General features: G+C 46.9%; 1 protein-coding gene across 3 annotated transcripts in view; it reads right to left on the reverse strand.

Annotated features, from left to right (window-relative positions):
• The window catches only part of efcab2 (EF-hand calcium binding domain 2), a 71,561-nt gene extending 69,240 nt beyond the window's left edge, over window positions 1-2,321 (reverse strand). For all 3 annotated transcript variants that reach the window (XM_033025890.1, XM_033025888.1, XM_033025889.1), the window contains exon 1: window positions 2,143-2,321. In XM_033025890.1, the coding sequence (XP_032881781.1) occupies window positions 2,143-2,167 (25 nt within the window). In that variant the 5' untranslated portion in view covers window positions 2,168-2,321. The remainder of the gene's footprint in view (window positions 1-2,142) is intronic.
• Between the last annotated feature and the right edge of the window lie 17,186 nt (window positions 2,322-19,507).

Consider the following 19,507-nt stretch of genomic DNA (forward strand, 5'->3'; position numbering starts at 1 on the left):
CTGCACCAGTAACTTGCTTGTGGTGTCCAAAAGGACTACACAGACTTCTGTGGATTTCCCAGGTTTCATGCTGTGAAATCTGCTTGCTGATCCTGTGCCAAAGGCAGTGACTCTATTGAAATGATTGGGCTGTGACCGGCAGGAAAATGATAGACCATTTTATTTAATTTAGTTCGTTTAAATTGGTGTAAATATTTAAGCATCTAAGGTTATTATTGTAGTATTTAAATTCCTTTAAAATGGTTTAATAATTTCAACTTTATATTGTTTTTACTGGACCTTGCATATGTTAATTTCAAAGACAAAAAAATAAGACATTTAATTTCAGTAATAGCTTTAATATTTTGTGTGCCTAGATATGGCAGCTCACTGGCAAAGACATTTTATAAGTACAACTGCCCACTCATTCCGTGAGAGCTCATGAGCCATTGCCAATGTACTGGGAACAAGCCTCTTAGCAGCACTCTTCACCCAGTTACATGCCAGAAGAAATAATGGAGTCCAGGGGCTGGCAGCCAGTGGTGGTCAGTCGAAAATCTGCTAACTATATCTTTCTCAACAGATGTTACTAAGTTTGGCATTTTTACTGTTTTTCTTTTAAATTCATAGCCATGTACTTGTTTGTTTAGTTTCCTACACAAGTAAACATGATCTGAATTAAATAATAATTGTGTATCAATCATATAGTTTGACCAAATATCACAAAATCGAACTCTCGCAGGGCCTTCAACCAGAGGTGGCATTTTACATCAGGCTCCCAGCACTGTCAGCTATCTTGTTCTGCACCAGTAACTTGCTTGTGGTGTCCAAAAGCTTGTGTGTGTGTTGTTTTGTTGTTGTCTAGTTCAGTTAAACTTTTGGTTATTAGGTGGTGTTATGTGTGTGGGGGGGGGGGGCTGAAACAGGGCTTTCTGTCTCTCCCTTCGGGGGAATGCGACTTTTTGGTCGTATCCCCCTTCTCTTCCCCCGCCTGAGCTGAGGCCTAATGGCGGAGCTGGCGGCCTCCAACCTGCGACCGAACTCGAGGCTCTGGAGGTAGAGCCAGCCAGGACTTACCAACGCGAGGCTGGCCGTCTTCGAGCTGCGGCAACGTTCCGGCAGCGGCACGACTCGGCGCTCCGGTGAGGGCGGACGGCGCGGGGCTGAGACACTCCTGTGTGGGCGGCCCGGCTACCGGCTGGAAGGCGCTCCCGTGTGGGCGGCCTGGGTCCCGGCTGGAAGGCGCTCCGGTGTGGGCGGCCCGGCTCTCGGCTGGAATGCGCTCCCGTGTGGGCAGCGCGGTGCGGGGCTGAGACGCTCTCGTGTGGGCGGCCCAGTGCGGGGCGGAGACGGTGCTCCGGTGGCTGAGGCGGCGTTATGGCGGCGGCGACCTGAATCCGGGGCTCGGCCGCGGGCCAGTGGACGACATCGTCGGGAGCTCGCAGGTCACAGGCTGGTGCCTGTTTTCCGGAGCTCCCGTGGCAACAGCTGCGTCCGCTGGACTGGAGGGAGGCAGCTTCGACCACCCCCGGGCCGCGGAGCTTGAACCGCGGGACTGACTTACCATCGCCCGGTGAGGTATCGCCTCAGTGCAGAGGGAGAAGAGGAGGGAAGAGACAGTAACTCTAAGACTTTTGCCTCCATCACAGTGAGGAGGTGCTTGGTGAACTCACTGTGGTGGATGTTAATTTGTGCTTATTGTGTGTTGTTATTATTACATGTATGGCTGCAGGCAACAACATTTCGTTCAGACCGAAAGGTCTGAATGACAAATAAAGGATTCAATTCAATTCAACATAATTAATTAGTATTTCTGGTTATACAGGCAAAAGAAACAAACCATTATTTTTCTGAGCATTCTTCTATTTTGAACGAATCTCACTGATTTCAAAATGCCATTCATTCAGTTGTTCATTGAACAGAGCTCAGTGAACGTTAACCCCTTCGTGAACAAGCCCGGTTTTTCTATTCATGGGAGGACCAAGCTCACTGTATTATTTTTTTGCCCGTTGATTTACAGGGCTCTCTGCACAAGCTCAGTGTTTGTAGAGTTCGGAGAGACCCTTCACTAACTAATTTTGACACAGAACATGACTGAAACAAACTTCAATCCATGTTTGCGCACTATTTCTGTAACGTGCCCGTGTCAAATGCGCTGCTTACCTGCTGCCTCTTTGTCGTCGGCCATGTTGTTTTCACGGTTGCTAAGTAACGTCTACCGTCCCGGAAGCCTCGGTCTGTTGTCAAGGAGACGGCCAACGGATGATGTGGAGGCATCATTCGGTGCTCTTTTCCCTGGAACAGGTAATTCTTCATCCAAACCTTTCCATTTGTGATTGTGAGATTTTGTTCCAAGATGGCGTTTGGCCATCTGCTTGTTCAGAAACAAAACACCAACCTCACCATTACCTGCTACTTTCCCTTCCTCATTAAGGAGGTGCAACACTTGTCCCTATACATCCTCCCTCAGCACCAGACATCCAAATAATAATTCCAGGTAAGGCAATGTATAAAATGCACCTCCTCCAACCTCATCTACTGCATCTGTTGGTCCTGAAATAGTCTCCATTAAATCGGTGACACTAATGTATTGTGAAACACTTGCGTTTTGACTGCTGCTGGATGCAAGCCCTTTCACCTCTCTCCCACAATTCCCACACTGATCTGTCTGTACTTTGCAGATTTCCTTCACAAAGGTAATTATTGAACAACATTGTTTTTTTACAATCCACTATTTTCATGATCACCATTAACAATGGAATGGAATACTTTACATTATTGTCACATGTGATTAGGCACAGTGAATGTCTTTGCTGTATCCCCAATATATACACAAATAGCAGCCACAAAGTTACAAAGCATGCCGGCTCCTCCTTTTGTTCTCCCCCCCCACCGACTGCGGTTCCCCCCCACGCCGGGTCCCCATCGTCATTTGTAATATAAACTTTCCAGATTATTGTAAGTACACTAGACCAAGTGCAGACCAGTTGGGTCTGTTTCCACAACGGCGTTTGCGGGGGGGGGGGGGGGGGGGGGGGAGGAAGGAGGAGAGGAGGAGAGGAGGAGGAGGAAACGGGAGAGATTTGGGAGGGAAAGGTGAGAGAGGGGGATGGGGAGAGAGGTGCGGGGGAGGGGGGGGGGTGGGTGAGGAGAGGGAAACATAGAAACATAGAAATTAGGTGCAGGAGTAGGCCATTCGGCCCTTCGAGCCTGCACCGCCATTCAATATGATCATGGCTGATCATCCAACTCAGTATCCTGTACCTGCCTTCTCTCCATACCCCCTGATCCCTTTAGCCACAAGGGCCACATCTAACTCTCTCTTAAATATAGCCAATGAACTGGCCTCAACTACCTTCTGTGGCAGAGAATTCCAGAGATGTGTGAAAAATGTTTTTCTCATCTCGGTCCTAAAAAATTTCCCCCTTATCCTTAAACTGTGACCCCTTGTTCTGGACTTCCCCAACATCGGGAACAATCTTCCTGCATCTAGCCTGTCCAACCCCTTAAGAATTTTGTATGTTTCTATAAGATCCCCCCTCAATCTTCTAAATTCTAGCGAGTACAAGCCGAGTCTATCCAGTCTTTCTTCATATGAAAGTCCTGACATCCCAGGAATCAGTCTGGTGAACCTTCTCTGTACTCCCTCTATGGCAAGAGCATCTTTGGCAAGGGAGATGGAGAGGGGTGGGGGAGGGGAAGAGAGAGGGGAGGGGGAGAGAGTTGTGGGGGAGGGGGGACGGAGGGGAGGAGGGAGATGGGGTAAGGGAGAGAGGGGGAAGAGTGTGGAGGGAGGGGGAAGAGTTGGGAGGGAGAAGGGGGGTGGGGGAGAGAGGAATGGGGTGGGAGGGGAAGAGAGGGATAGGGGTGAGGAGAGGGAGGGAGAGGGGAGGAGGGTGGGGAGGGGAGGAGAGAGGGATGGGGAGGGGGAGAGTGGTGTGGGGGATGGGGGAGGGAGGGGAGGAGGGAGATGGGGGAGGTGAGGGAGGGAGAAGATTGTGGAGGGAGGGGGGGGGTGGGGGGAGAGAGGGGAAAGTGGGGAGGGAGAGTGGGATGGGGAGGGGGGGAGAAGTGGAAGAGTGGGGGAGGGAGGGAGGGGGAGAGGGGTAGGGGGGGTGGTGGAAGAGGGACAGAGGGGTAGGGGAGGGGGTGGGGGGGAGAGGGGAGGGAGAGGGGTGGGGGAGAGAGAGGGGTGGGGGACGGAGAGGGAGAGGGGTGGCTAAGGGGGGGGAGAAGTGGAAGTGGGGAGGGAGGGGTAGGGGGAGTGGTGGAAGAGGGGTAGGGGGAAGGGGCAGGGGAGAGAGGGGAGGGGTGGGGTAGAGAGGGAAGGGGGTGGGGGAGGGGAGGAGAGGGAGAGGGGTGAGGAGGGGGAGATGGAGAGGGGGAGGAGAGAGGGGTGGGGGAGGGGAGGAGAGTGGGGAGGGGGAGAGAGTTGTGGGGGAGAGGGGAGGGAGGCGAGGAGGGAGATGGGGTAGGGGGAAGAGTGTGGATGGAGGGGGAAGAGTGGGGAGGGGGAAGGGGGTGGGGGAGAGAGGGAAGGGGGAACAACCAAAATTCATTTTGTGAACACAAACTTGTTAAAAAGGCGAGGCAAACAATTGGGCTGCAGCCACCCGACAACCAAAATTCATTTTGTGAACACAAACTTGTTAAAAAAAGGCGAGGTAAACAATTGGGCTGCAGCCACCTGACAACCAAAATTCATTTTGTGAACACAAACTTTAAAAAAAAAGGGCTGCTGCCACTTTACAGCCGCATCGAGGGGACTCACCGTGGAGTAGACGTGCGTTCAGTGTTATTCGCAGCTCAGAGAGCTGTGACCCTCTCGCTTCCTGGGTCTGGCAGAGACTGAGTGAGGTACGACACTTCCTGGTTTTATAGGCCCTCCCCCTGCCGCCAGCGGGGGCAGCAGAGAGAATGGGGAATTTTGTAAAAACATTAATATCTCTCTCATTTTTCATCGACGGAAAAAATACTCCACACTCATACGGCGGAGGGGGGCTCTGAGCGAGGTGGCCAAAAATGACGGCCGTAGGTGGCGGCGTTCTCTCGGAAATCTCAGCAGAGTCGGTCAAAAGCAGTCAAGATCAGAGATTTAGTAATATACTAGACCAAGTCCAGACCCGTTAGTTAGCGTCACACACACTAACTATCCCCCTTGATATTATATGAATATTATTAATTTGCTCCTTTTACCCCATAACCACCCTATCTACTGATGCATAGCCCCCAACTTGCAGTCACATCTAGAGAGAGAGGGGGGGGGTTAGAGAGTGAGGACAGAGAGAGAAGGGGCAGAGACACAGAGAGGGGCAAGAGGGATGGGGAGGCGGAGAGGAGGAGAAGAGGGAGGGTGGGTGAGGGGGGAAAGGTGGGGGAGGAGAGAGAGAGGGTGAGAGTGAGGGGCAGAGAGAGGGGGTGCTGAGAGGGGGGTGAGGGGGAGAGATGGGGAGCAGGGAGGGGGGAGGGTGGAGGGAAGAGGGTAGGGGTTGTGGTGGGGAGGGGGTTTAGGGGAGGGGGTTTAGGGGGGGAGGAGAGGGGGAGAGGAGGGGAGGGGGAGAGGAGGGGAGGGGGAGAGGAGGGGAGGCGGGGAGAGGAGGAGGGGGGAGAGGAGGGGAGGGGGAGAGGAGGGGAGGGGGTGGAGGAGGGGGGGAGAGGAGGGGAGGGGGATAGGAGGTGAGGGGGAGAGGAGGGGAGGGGGAGAGGAGGGGAGGGGGAGAGGAGGGGAGGGGGAGAGGAGGGGAGGGGGAGAGGAGGGGAGGGGGAGAGGAGGGGAGGGGGAGAGGAGGGGGGGGGGGGGGGGGGGGGGGGAGGGGAGAGGGGGGGGGAGGGGGGGAGAGGGGGGGAGAGGGGAGGAGAGAGGGAGGGGGGGGGATAGAGGAGAGGAGGAGGAGGGAGGAGGAGGGAGAAGGGGGGGAGGAGGGAGGAGGGGGGGAGAGGAGGGGGGAAGAGGAGGGGGTGATGGGGAGAGGGGGGGAGAGAGAGAGAGAAAGGGAGAGAGAGAGAGAGAAAGAGAGAGGTATAGGGAGAGAGAGAAGTGGGGAGAGAGAGGAGGGGAGAGAGAGAGAGAAAGGGAGAGAGAGAGAGAGAAAGAGAGAGGTATAGGGAGAGAGAGAAGTGGGGAGAGAGAGGAGGGGAGAGAGAGAGAGGGTGCCTTTTTAATTCAACCCAAACAACCATTTGCAGGCAGTGCTTTTTTTCCCTCAAACTAACCATATTTTCATTTTCAAACCACATTATGGAGACATTTGTTCAGTGTTATTCAGAGCTCTGATTGAGGCACACCACTTGCAGAGACTGATTGAGGCACACCACTTCCTGGTTTTATAGTCCCTCCCCCTCCCTCCAGCAGGGGCAGCAGAGAGAATGGGGAATTTTGTAAAAACATTAATATCTCTGTCATTTTTCATCGACGGGAAAAATCCTCGGTACACATGTGGCGGAGGGGGGCTCTGAGCGAGGTGGCCAAAAATGACGGCTGTAGGTGGCGGCGTTCTCTCGGAAATCGCAGCACAGAGGGCCAAAAGCGTTCAAGAACAGAGATTTAGTAAGAGATAGATAGATAGATAGATAGATAGATAGATAGATAGATAGATAGATAGATAGATAGATAGATAGATAGATAGATAGATAGATAGATAGATAGATAGATAGATAGATAGATTTAAATTCTCCAGCTGGTATGATGGAATTCAAATTCATGTCACTGGATCACTAAACTAGGCTTTAGGTTATTAATCTAATAATTTAACCCGTATGCAACTATGCTCCCCTAGAGCTCCCCATGTCCTTCAGATAACTGAAATCTACAAATTACTCTTCCATATCTCTAGACTCCCTTTCCCCTGAAACTGAAACACAATCTGAACGTCACCCATTTCTTCTCTCCAGAGATGTTGCCTGTCTCGCTGTTACTCCAGCTTTTTTGTGTGTATTTTCAGTGTATAACCCGAATCTGCAGTTCCTTCCTACACAATTCATCTGTAGTATTTGTTTTTTGTTTAAAAATACAGTAAGGAGAACGGAATTATTTTGTGAAGTACATCAGTAAACAAGTTGGTGTTTTCTACAACAATCCTATATTTTCACCGTCAGCATTAATATGACAAACTTTTTTGCATTTATGTAGTGGCATTTTTTGCTTCTGGATGACTTGGTGAATTACTGTGATGCAAAATGGACGGACAATGTTTTATGTTTGGTACCTTCTTCAGGCAGATTTACTGAAGCAGTTTGAGGAATAAACATTGGCCAGGACTCCGGGAAGAACAATAGTTAAAGTTTAAAATAGTAAGATCATTTTACGCTATTGTGAGAGCACGGGTAGTCTCTCAATTTAACAACTCATCTTAACTTAACGAGGCTGAAAAATATTTCACATGGCAATACTTATTATGTGAAATACAATGCTCAGGCACTGTGAACTTCCAAACAACTGAGAATAAGCAGTGATGTCCAACAGTTAATGTCAAATTTCAACATCACTTTGCACACCATTCTTTTTCTACATCCTGAAAGGAGTGAGCCACTCGCTCCAAAACAACACTTAACTGGAAAACTGGGGCCAGCTTCAGCATTAGTTAAAAGGCCCAACTTTTTTGTTCACAGCCATGCAGAGAAGTTTCCCCATCATCTTGCAGGTAGATTAGCTTTTAAATTACTTCCTCAGAATTCATGCACACCATGACCACCCCATCATTGCCAATATACTTGGTGTCCCACTTATCTGCAAGGCCAAGCCTTCTATCCTGAACCCAATATCTCTACCCAATCATCCACACATTTCCTAGATCCTAAATTGCATGACCAACCCCATGGACTACTGCAGATTATTTGAAGCAGTGATGGAAATGGGTTTTAGGAACTAGGGGTACTCTAAGGTTCATGAGGCTGAGGTTTTGTTAAGTGCAGTCATACCCATGTAAGAGTACAAGAATGCATAACTTGTTTATTGTGTATTTATAATATAGTTTATTGTGTATTATATGTCATAGCTGCTTTCTTGCATATCTCTCTCTTTCTCTCTCTCTCTGTGTTGGCTGCAGCCATTGTCTGCTTCGGTGAGGGAAGCAGGTCGATGATTGATCAAAAGGCCCCTAGGAGACTGTGTCTGATTGGCCGCCGAGTGACCAGTGCATTATGTGATTGGACACAATGCCCTTGGAGATGGCAGCTGATTGGACGGGAGGAGACCAATTTGTTGATTGGATGGGAATTTTAAAGGAATCTGTTCGGTGATGGGATTTAACCCCCTTAGAGACAGCGGTTGATTGGCCACAAAAAATTGAAAATAGGAAAACAATAAAATCGGAATTACGATTTAAATCGGAAGAATATCATGCCTGATCTGCAGCAAAGAAAATAGTATCTGCTCTAGTATCTTTGATCTGCAGTTCCTTCCTATTGAAGAAGAACCCTGGCCCAAAACAACTCCAAATCCATTCCCTCCACAGATGCCGCCTTGCCCGCTGAGTTCCTCCAGCATTCTGTGTTTTTTATTTAACTCTTGAAATTGAAGTTAAACATAAAGCTGGAGTAACTCAGCGGGACAGGCAGCGACTCTGGAGAGAAGACTAAACTGAACTCTCGTCGGTGAGAGTACTTGTGATTGTCTGAAGAAGGGTCTCGACCGGAAATACCACACACTCCCCGGAGCCGCCGCCCGTCCCGCTGAGCCACCCCAGATCCCCCCCCCGTGTCCACCTTCAACGCCAGAGCCAAACAATAAGCAGAGTGCTAGAGGAACTCAGTGGGCCAGGCGGCACCCGCAGAGGGAACGGGCCAGGGTCCCCCCCCCCCTCCCCAACAGGAAGGAACCGCAGATGCAGCCGTCCCCGCAAAACAGCAAATGATTCCGGGAATGCCGAGGTGAGAAGGTGAGAGAGAGCGAGTGAGAGAGCGAGAGGGATCCAAAGGACGGATTCGGATCCCAACTACGCCTCGCTGAGACATCGCCAGAAGTTTCAAACCTACAGCCCCCACCAGTTCGAGCCACGTGGACCAAGATACCACGTTGTAAACAACCACGTTCACTACTTTGACTGGGAGTTCGCATTTTGCCACAGTCCTGCCAGCGGATTATAATTGTTTGATATCCGCGGAATAGGTGACATTTTGGGTCGAGACCCTTCTGCAGACTGACCGTCAAGGGAAAGCGAAACGGGAGGTATAGGCATATCTTCCATTCATTTGTCCTTAGTACTGTCTATAGGGAGGTTTCACGGCAGTCGGGTCACGACCCATGACCCGTACTGTTGCTACGCTACTCCAAATGGATTACACGCGATGAACTGCAGGTAGGCACTTACCATTGTTTCCAACGTAGTGAGCCCATTAAAACCCGCTGAAATTGCCAATTTTTGCGCTATAAATAATTATGGAAATCGGGATAAGCGTGTGAGACATTTAGCATACTTCAGAATTCCAAAAGTGAGGAGAAATGACGGTAGATAGAAACAAGAGCTGAAGGGACAACAACAGCCAGAGTTCTTGGCGAACATTGGCCGTTTGCTCACTGCATTTCATCAACTAAGGCATTATCTGTGTTTTTTCTTGATTCCTTTGGCATCTAAAAAGTTTCAGAAGTGATAAATCTGGCTGTAATTTTTTTTAATCGCCCATGGTTCTCGTGGGTTTTTACATACAAAATGAAAACGCATCTGAAGAAATATTTAGAGCCAGATTTATCACTTCTGAGAATTTTTAGATGCCAAAGGAATCAAGAAAAAACACAAATAATGCCTTACTTGATGAAATGCAGTGAGCAAACGCGATAATTCCCAATATTTTCAATGTTTACCAAGCACTTTAGCTGCTGTAGTCCCTTCAGTTCTCGCTTCTCTATACCTTCATTTCACTTCACGTTTGGAATTCTAAAGTTGGGTACATGTCTCTCACACTTACCCCGACTTCCACAATTTTTTTCAACGCAAAATTTCAACATTTTGGCGTTTTTAACAGGTAGGAAAGTACGCGTTTCTAGCATTAATAACATATACCGGAAGTGACGGATATCTTCCAGTTGGATTTAGCGGCTCCGTGCGTCGAGCCCTATGACTGTCAAGTCAAACTGTAATGAAAGGACTAATGCTAAATTAAAATCACAAGCGCACAATGGTAGGAAAAGAGCATATACCGTACAGGTGAAATGGACTTAAAAGGGGGAGGAGTATCATGTATGTAATAGAAATGTTATTACCTGCCTCCAAGTTAAAAGGGGGAGGAGTATTATGTATGTAATAGAAGTGATGTTACCTGCCTCCAAGTTAAAGGGGGAGGAGTGTTAGGCATGGGATAATTAGGATAAGTAATTGGTGTCTTGTGATGTCTTGGGCAAGTACGCATGAGCAGGGGGAGACTGGAGGTGGCGTCCTGCAGTAAATAAGCTTGTATGATTCCTCCCGTGTCCGAGCCTTTATTCAAGACTGTTCAAAGCATCCGAATACACAACAATTGGCGACGAGGATAAAAGAACGAAGATAAGAACAAGGCCAGCAAGAAAAATCGAAAACAAAAGTTAAAAATAGAAGTAGTATTTGGAAACAAGTGGAACAGCACCAAGCCAAATGGTTTTGAATTGGCGCCAAAAAGAAAAAAGGTAGGAACGGGAAGCAATAGTTCAGGGAAGAGCTAGGAAAACAAGCAGGGGCAGTAAGGGTCACCAAGCACAGTGTCAGCTTACCTGGAATGTATCCAGGGCTGTGCAGCCCACAGCCAAGCCCAAGCAGCAACCACAGACGTCGGGTGGGGGCCTAGTACCGTGAAGGCCACGGACAGGTCCAGAGAAGCCACCGACAAGAGGATCGTGTAGCCCACGGCCAGCCCCAGTAGCAGCCACAGACGTCAGGTGAGGGCCTAGTACCGTGTAGGCCACGGACAGGTCCAGAGAGCCACCGACAGAGGCTGAGTCTTCAGCCCAACCGGGAACAGTCAACCCGGTGGGGGGAGAAAACAGAAAGCCCGGTCGGGATCAGAGTCAGCCCGACCGTGAACAGAAAAGCGGACAGGCCCGCGAGAGAAGTTGACTTGCGGCTAAAACTTGAACAGTATAATCTAAGAGACTGTCCTAAAAACTGCCGCAATCGCCAGCAAAGGCATGCAGGACTGATTATCTACAGCACCCGATTAGCAGCCGGTTTTTCACCTGCTAAAAGACTAAACTGTTAAATACCTTAAGACCTACAACATCCAAATGCCTTCAAAGTAATGGCTGAAGCAATAAATCAAGTGGAACTGTAAATTAATTGCTGAATCTGCCAAAATAAAAAAGGGGAAAAAAATGGAAAAGAAGTGTTTGGTCATTGAGTGAAATCCAGTTCATCATTTCGGGGTGGATGAATCAGATCCCTTTCAAGCGGGGAATCTGCACAAAAACATTAGAAGACTTGACAATGACCCAGTGACCTTTCGTGCAACCACCCTATATCTCTTCCACACCAGGGCATCGGAAATGTCCTCGCTCTTCAGGGAACGGGGATTCCCCTCCTCCACCATAGATGAGGCTCGCACCAGGGTCTCTTCCATACCCCGCAACACTGCTCTCTCTCCCCATCCCCGCACTCGCAACAAGGGCAGAGTCCCCCTAGTCCTCACCTTTCACCCCACCAGCCGGCAAATACAACAAATAATCCTCCGCCATTTCCGCCACCTCCAACGTGACCCCACCACTCGCCACATCTTCCCATCTCCCCCCATGTCTGCCTTCCGCAAAGACCGCTCCCTCCGCAACTCCCTTGTCAATTCTTCCCCTCCCTCCCGTACCACCCCCTCCCCGGGCACTTTCCGTTGCAACCGCAAGAAATGCAACACCTGTCCCTTCATCTCCCCCCTCGACCTCATTCAAGGACCCAAGCAGTCGTTCCAGGTGCGACAAAGGTTCACCTGTATCTCCTCCAACCTCATCTACTGCATCCGCTGCTCTAGATGTCAGCTGATTTACATCGGTGAGACTAAGCGGAGGTTGGGTGATCGTTTCGCCGAACACCTCCGCTCAGTCCACAATAACCTACCTGAACTCCCGGTGGCTCAGCACTTCAACTCCCCCTCCCATTCCCAATCTGACCTCTCTGTCCTGGGTCTCCTCCATTGCCAGAGTGAGCAACACTGGAAATTGGAGGCACAGCACCTCATATTCCGCCTGGGTAGCTTGCGTCCGGATGGCATGAACATTGAATTCTCCCAATTTTGCTAGCCCTTGCTGTCTCCTCCCCTTCCTTAACCCTCGAGCTGTCTCCTCCCATCCCACCGCCCTCGGGCTCCTCCTCCTCCCTTTTTCCTTCTTTCTCCCCCCCACCCCCCATCAGTCTGAAGAAGGGTTTCGGCCCGAAACGACACCTATTTCCTTCGCTCCATAGATGCTGCTGCACCCGCTGAGTTTCTCCAGCATTTTTGTGTACCCTATATCTCTTGTTCCTCTTTCCCCTGACACGGTCTGAAGAAGGGTCGCGACCCAAACTGTCATATATTCCACTCTATGATCGTTGCTTTCGTCCGTCTGTCCGCGCGTTCGCTCGCCCTTGGATTAAGTAGAGCAGGATAAAGCTGCAAATTCACGCACGGGATGGAAACTGGAAACTGAAAACTAGGGAAACGCCGTCCCCCTGCGTACCCCCCCACCCCACCATTTCCATCACTGATTTGAAGAATGTCTGAAGAAGGGTGTCGGCCCGAAACATTGCCTATTTCCTTCGCTCCATAGATGCTGCCTCACCCGCTGAGTTTCTCCAGCATTTTTGTTTACCTGAAGATTATTTTATTTGCTTTACAGGTTATGACTATAATCTCTAGTTACTGCCTATTCCTAATTGCCCTCAAGAGGGCAGTGATGAGCCACTTTCCTTGCTGTTGCCATCATTCAATGTAGATATTGCCACAATGTTCTTGGGAAGGAGTTCCAAATTTTAGCTGGAGTGACAATGAAGGAACAGCAAAATATCTGTCTACTCTCCAGTATTTGGAAGGCTCGTAGAGATAATAAATACTCTGGTAGACACAAAATGCTGGAGTAACTCAGCGGGTCAGGCAGCATCTCCGAAGCGAAGGAATGAGTGACGTTTCGGGTCGAGACCCTCTAAACCCTTAGGGTCTCGACCTGAAATGTCACCCATTCCTTCGCTCCAGAGATGCTGCCTAACCCGCTGAGTTACTCCAGCATTTTGTGTCTACCTTTGATTTAACCAGCATCTGCAGTTCTTTCCTATATAAATACTCGAGATATCATCCTCCAAAATTCTATAGGGAGGTTTCACGGCAGTCGGGTCACGACCCATGACTCGTACTGTTGCTACGCTACTCCAACTGGATTACACGCGATGAACTGCAGGTAGGCACTTACCATTGTTTCCAGCGTAGCGGGCCCGTTAAAACCCTTCTGAAATTGTCAATTTTTGCGCTGTAAATAATTATGGAAATCGGGATAAGCGTGAGAGACATTTATCCTACTTCAGAATTCCAAAAGTGAGGAGAAATTACGGCAGATAGAAGCGAGAGCTGAAGGGGACAACAACAGCCAGAGTGCTTGGCGAACATTGGCCGTTTGCTCACTGCATTTCATCAAGTAAGGCATTATTTGTGTTTTTTCTTGATTCCTTTGGCATCTAAAAAGTTTCAGAAGTGATAAATCTGGCTGTAATTTTTTTTAATCGCCCATGGTTCTCGTGGGTTTTTACATACAAAATGAAAACGCATCTGAAGAAAAATTTACAGCCAGATTTATCACTTCTGAGAATTTTTAGATACCAAAGGAATCAAGAAAAATCACAAATAATGCCTTACTGGATGAAATGCAGTGAGCAAACGCAATAATTCCCAATATTTTCAATGTTTACCAAGCACTTTAGCTGCTGTAGTCCCTTCAGTTCTCGCTTCTCTATACCTTTCGCTTCACTTTTGGAATTCTGAAGTTGGGTACATGTCTCTCACACTTACCCCGACTCCCACAATTTTTTTCAGCACAAAAATTCAACATTTTGCCGTTTTTTAACAGGTAGGAAAGTACGCGTTTCTAGCATTAATAACATATACTGGAAGTGACGGATGTCTTCCAGTTGGATTTAGTGGCTCCGTGCGTCGAGCCCTATGACCCCCGGTGACCTTCCGTGCAACCCCCCTATACAATTTGGAATTGAGCGAACCGAGGAATTAAAAATGTACTGTACTATTTACTAAAAGAGGGAGAGAGAAAACTGAGAACTACTAATCCACTGGCCTAATGTTTGTAATAGGGAAAATGATTTTTAAAAAACTGTAATGAAGGATGTAATAACAGTATAGAAAAGATTAATAGGGTTGTGCAGAGTCATTACAGCTTCATGAATAAAATCATAGTTGATTAATCTACTGGAGTTTTTTGAGGATTTATCTCGTATAGATAATGAGGAAACCAGTGGATTTGTGATGTATTTGTTTTTTAAGTAAGGCTGCATAATGGATGTTGGTCAACAAAATGAGATATAAGAGACAAGAAGCACATAAAAATAATCTTCTGATTGTTGGGTTCAAAACAAGCTATTGGTATTGGTTTATTATTGTCACATGTACTAAGACACAGTGGAAAAACTTTGTTTTGCATGTTATCCAGGCACATCATATCATATGAACACATCAGGTCATGCAAAAAGGAAATTAAATGGAGTGCAGCGGCAGGGAAAGTTGGAATAAGTGCAGAAAAGATTTACAAGGATGTGGCCAGGACTTAAGGGACTGAGTTATAAGTAGAGGTCGGGCAAGTTAAGTCATTATTCCTTGGAGCATAGGAAATTGAGGGACAATCTTATAGAGGTGTATAAAATCATAGCGTAGACAGGGTAAATGCACATAGTCCTTTTCCCAAGGTAGGGGAATTAAGAACTAGAGGGCATAAGTATTAGGAAAAAGGAGAAAGATTTAAAAGGAATCTGAGGGGCATTTTTTTCCATGCAGAGGGTGATTCATATATGGAACAAACTATGAGGGGAAATGGTTGAAGCAAGTACACTAGCAAATTTTAAATGCTTTTTACACATGTACATAGGTAGAAAATGATGTTAGTGGCTCATCCATCTTCTGACATGGAGATATAAACTTTCTGAAAGGGAAACAAAGTGTCAGGTGGATTACATAAATGTGAGAGCTGGTGAAAATATGATTAAGGAGGAGGTAGCTAAATTTCATGAGTATATAGACAGGCTGAATGGGTGTAAGACCATGGCAGATGGAATATACTGTAAAAAAAAAGATATTCATTTTAGTGTATAGTGTATAAAGCAGAGATTTTTTAAATGGTCAGAGACTGCTCATGTGGATTTTCAAAGGGACCTAAGTATCTTTATAGACAAGTCATTGAAACCACTATGCACCAAGTAATTGAGAAAACAAATAGTGTTGCGTTGAGTTTTATTATGAGATGATTTGAGGATAGCAATAAAGATGTTTTTACTGTAATATTATAGAGACTTGGTGAGACTGTAACCGGAGTAATGTGTACTGTTTTGATCTCTTTTCCTAAAAAAATTATGCATTTGCTATATAGGGACTACAGTAAATATTTATTACACTGGTCCTAAGATGACTCATTTGCCATATGAAGGAGACGTAGTAGACCTGGCCTTTATTCTCTAGAGCTTAGAAGAAAGAGAGGGGATTTCATTGAAAGCCATTAATTCGTACATGGCTCAACAAGCTGGATACAGGATTTGGAACCGAGTCACCATCTCAGAATAAACTACAAACCGGTGGAAATTCTGAGTTTCAGAGGGTGGTGATTCTTTAGAATTCTCTTCCTTGGAGGGATGTGGAGTCTTCATTCAAAACAATGATTGATTGATTTGTCCATATTAAAGGAATCAAGGGAAATAAGAAACATGAAGTAAAACAAATGTGTTTTTTTAATTTGTTGAAGGGATGTGGGCTCGACAGGATGATATAGTTGCTGGTGAGCTGCTTTCTTGACCCGCTGCAGTCCTTGAGGTGTGGGTGTACCCACAATGCAGTTAGGGAGAGAGTTCCATGATTTTGACCCAGTGACGATGAAGAAACGACGATATATTTTCGTCAGGATGGGTGTGTGGCTTGGAGGGCAATTTGATATTGGTATTGGTTTGCAACTGCCACGTATACCAAGGTCCAGTGATAAACTTTGTTTATGTAAATCAAGCCTCACATAAGCCATACAAAAGTTAGATGGATGAGGAGGGATCTTATAGAAACATAGAAACATATAGATGTAGGAATCATGTTCCCGATGTTGGGCGAGTCCAGAACCAGGGGCCACAGTTTAAGAATAAGGCGTAGGCCATTTAGAACTGAGATGAGGAAAAACGTTTTCACTCAGATAGTTGCGAATTTGTGGAATTCTCTGCCTCAGAATGCATCCAGTGGAGGCCGATTCACTGGATGCATTCAAAAGAGAGTTAGATAGAGCTCTTAGGGCTAGCGGAATCAAGGGGTATCTGGAGAAGGCAGGAATGAGGTACTGATTGTGGATGATCAGCCATGATCACATTGAATGGCGGTGCTGGCTCGAAGGGCCGAATGGCCTGTAGTGGCCATTTGGCTTGTTTTGCATGTCATTGATGATGGCATGTGCCTTTACATTTTAGACTGCCCGTTATATTGTGGGTGAGATTTATGACTTGTTTTTGGGTGTGTTTTGGGCTATGTAGCTTGCGCAGAAGTTTAGTTTTTAGATTAGTTTGGAGAGACCATGGAGAAGGTTTGCCCTTCGACCATGCGAAGTGTAACGGAGACGCAAGGAGTTTTCTAATGTTTAAAGTAATAAGCTGGAGTTCGATGAAGATTGTAGTAACGAGGGAAGAAATTTGGATGTATCTTACTGTTTTCTATCAACAATAAACCATTTATTCATCAAAAGACTGTTTTGAAGACTTATCTGTGAAGAAGCTCTGAAGGTCTCTGTGGGTGACCTCGCATGCGTTTCGAAGACATTACCCTTAACCATGCTCATCCATTGAGCGGCTAGAGGGTTAATTTCTCAAACGATATGAAAATCGGCCGCAACATTAAGTCGAAGGGAACCTCCGGCAGGGGGGTGAATACTAGTCCCAGAAAATGGGACAGAAGACTAAGTTGAAGGAGACCTGCCAAGACCTCTTTAAAATCATGGATCTAGAAGATGAAGAAAGAGCCACGCCAGATGAACCACGAGGTGGTGATGAAAGACCAATTAGACAACTTAAAGAAACTAAGAAAGAGGAAAACTCGATATGGGAACAAGTTATCGAATCGATTGATAGCTACAGAGAGCTCATGTGTCAAGAAGAAACAGATAATTTACAAGCTACCTACTTGAAAGAAACCGAAAAAGAGAGAAACGAATTATGGAAACACATTACCAGATTAATAGAGAGACAGAAGAAACTAATGGAATCAGAACAGAACGTGATCAAGGTGAAATCTAAGGTACACAAAATTGCTGGAGAAACTCAGCGGGTGCAGCAGCATCTATGGAGCACCATAGATGCTGCTGCACCCGCTGAGTTTCTCCAGCAATTTTGTGTACCTTCGATCATCCAGCATCTGCAGTTCCTTTTTGAACAAGGTGAAATCTAATATGGGCCAACTATTGAACCTCTGCCAGGAGGTTGGAAAGAAACAAGATTTACTGCTGTGTTCAGAGCCGTCTCGGGAAGAACACAGAAGACACATCCAATGGTGGGAAGACAGGCTGAAGATATTTAATGGTTTCATGGATACAGCTCAGACAGTAGTGTTGAAGAGGCAGCCCTAAAACCTGCCACAACAATTGCACAGACTAAAACTGGCCCCACGCTGGCCAAGGCGGCTGCTGCCACTCAGAAGCCTACGGCCAAGAAGGCCAGTACCAACTCGGACAGCAAGTCCGATTCTGAAAGTACTGAAGAATCTTCAAGTCCCGAAGAGCCTCAGTTGAAGACCCCCGTAGCCCAACTACGAATGGCAAAGGCCACGCCTTCATTACTGCCTGCAAAGTCTGCATCCAAAAAAGCCGACAGCAGCAGCAGAGGCTGCAGTAGCAGCACAGATAGTTCAGGATATAAATCTGGTTCTTCAGCCAGTTCGGTTTTGAGGGCTGCCACTCGATTGGGGGTTAAAGCTGAGCTAGCTGCTCTCTCAATAGAGGCGGATGCCATGAAGAAGAAACATGAGATTGAGGAAGAACAAGAAGAGATGACGCGACATCAAGAAGAGATGACGCAACAGCAAGGAGAGCTGAGGCGACGAAAGGAACTACTGGAAATGGACACAAAGATGGCGGTGGTCAAAGCAAAGAAGGAGCTACTGGAAAGTGAGGGTTCAAGATGCAGCTCTAGATCATCGAAGATGATGAGCTCAGGACCAAGAAGAAAAACTGCTCAAAATGATTTAGCAGTTGGATCAATTCCACAAACGAGGTCCATCGGATTTCTAGGCTTTGAAAACCCATTGGAACAGAGAAAGATGGGTGAAACTTCATCTCAGCAAATGAGTGCTAGATCGAAACCAACTACTATTGGAGTCTGTGGATACTCGAGACAAACCAATAGTAAAGCATGCTTGTCCGAGACCTGGTGCACAGGCACGAGCAAGCCAATTTGAATCACAGAGGCCTGTTTATCAACAGGTGGAGCCAAGCCAAGGTTATCAGGATGGGTTATTGGCAATGGTGAAAAATCAAACTGAATTGATAGCTCGACAAAATACTTCTCTCATTTTACCACCAGTAGAAATTCCTACGTATGATGGAGATCCTTTGCTGTATGAAGCTTTCGTAAGGGCATTAGAAGAAATATTAGAAACCAAAGTTACGGATGAAAAAGAGCGCTTACGATTTCTGGTGAAGTACACGTGGAAGTGTTAAAGTACTTGTAGAAAGCTGTCAGAAAGAGCAAGGCAGCTGTACGCTGAGAGTGGTGGGCTCCTGGAACTTGCTGCCATGGGTGGTGGTGGAGGCAAGCTTTTAGATAGGCACGTGGACATGCAAGGATTGGAGGGATATGGATCACGAGCAGGCAGAAGAGATTAGAGTAATTTGGCATCATTTTCGGCATGGACACTGTGGACCGAAGGGCCTGTTCTTGTGCTGCACTATTCTATGTTCTATGTATGATATATACATTGCAAATAGTGAAAAGGTATTTGGCTATCAGGAAAGCTATAAGGAAAGCTATCAGGAAAGCTAATCAGGAAATCTCTGGAAAGCTAACTACTATCCTGCTTTAGTAGCCAAATTACGATTTTGGCCATTGATACATGATATGATATTGGCCATTGCTGACTCCCACAGATCTCTCACAAACTGTACTAGTCACAGACCCTCACAAGTTGATGGTATTTTAAGTATTGTATGTTAAGAATTGGTTGTATCATGCTTCTTGGTGGAGATTGTCTTTGTCTGGGATTTGTGTGTTGCTAATATTACTTGCCATTTGTCAACTAAAATCTTGCTGCATGCAGACAAGGACTGTTTCATTTTCTGCAGATCTGTGAATGGGATTGGACATTGTGCAAATATCAGTAAACATTCCCATTTCTGATGTAAGGATTGTCATCGATGAAGCAACGGCAAATGGTT

The sequence above is a fragment of the Amblyraja radiata genome, chromosome 8 (genome assembly GCF_010909765.2).
Source record: "Amblyraja radiata isolate CabotCenter1 chromosome 8, sAmbRad1.1.pri, whole genome shotgun sequence".
NCBI classification, from domain to species: Eukaryota; Metazoa; Chordata; class Chondrichthyes; order Rajiformes; family Rajidae; genus Amblyraja; species Amblyraja radiata.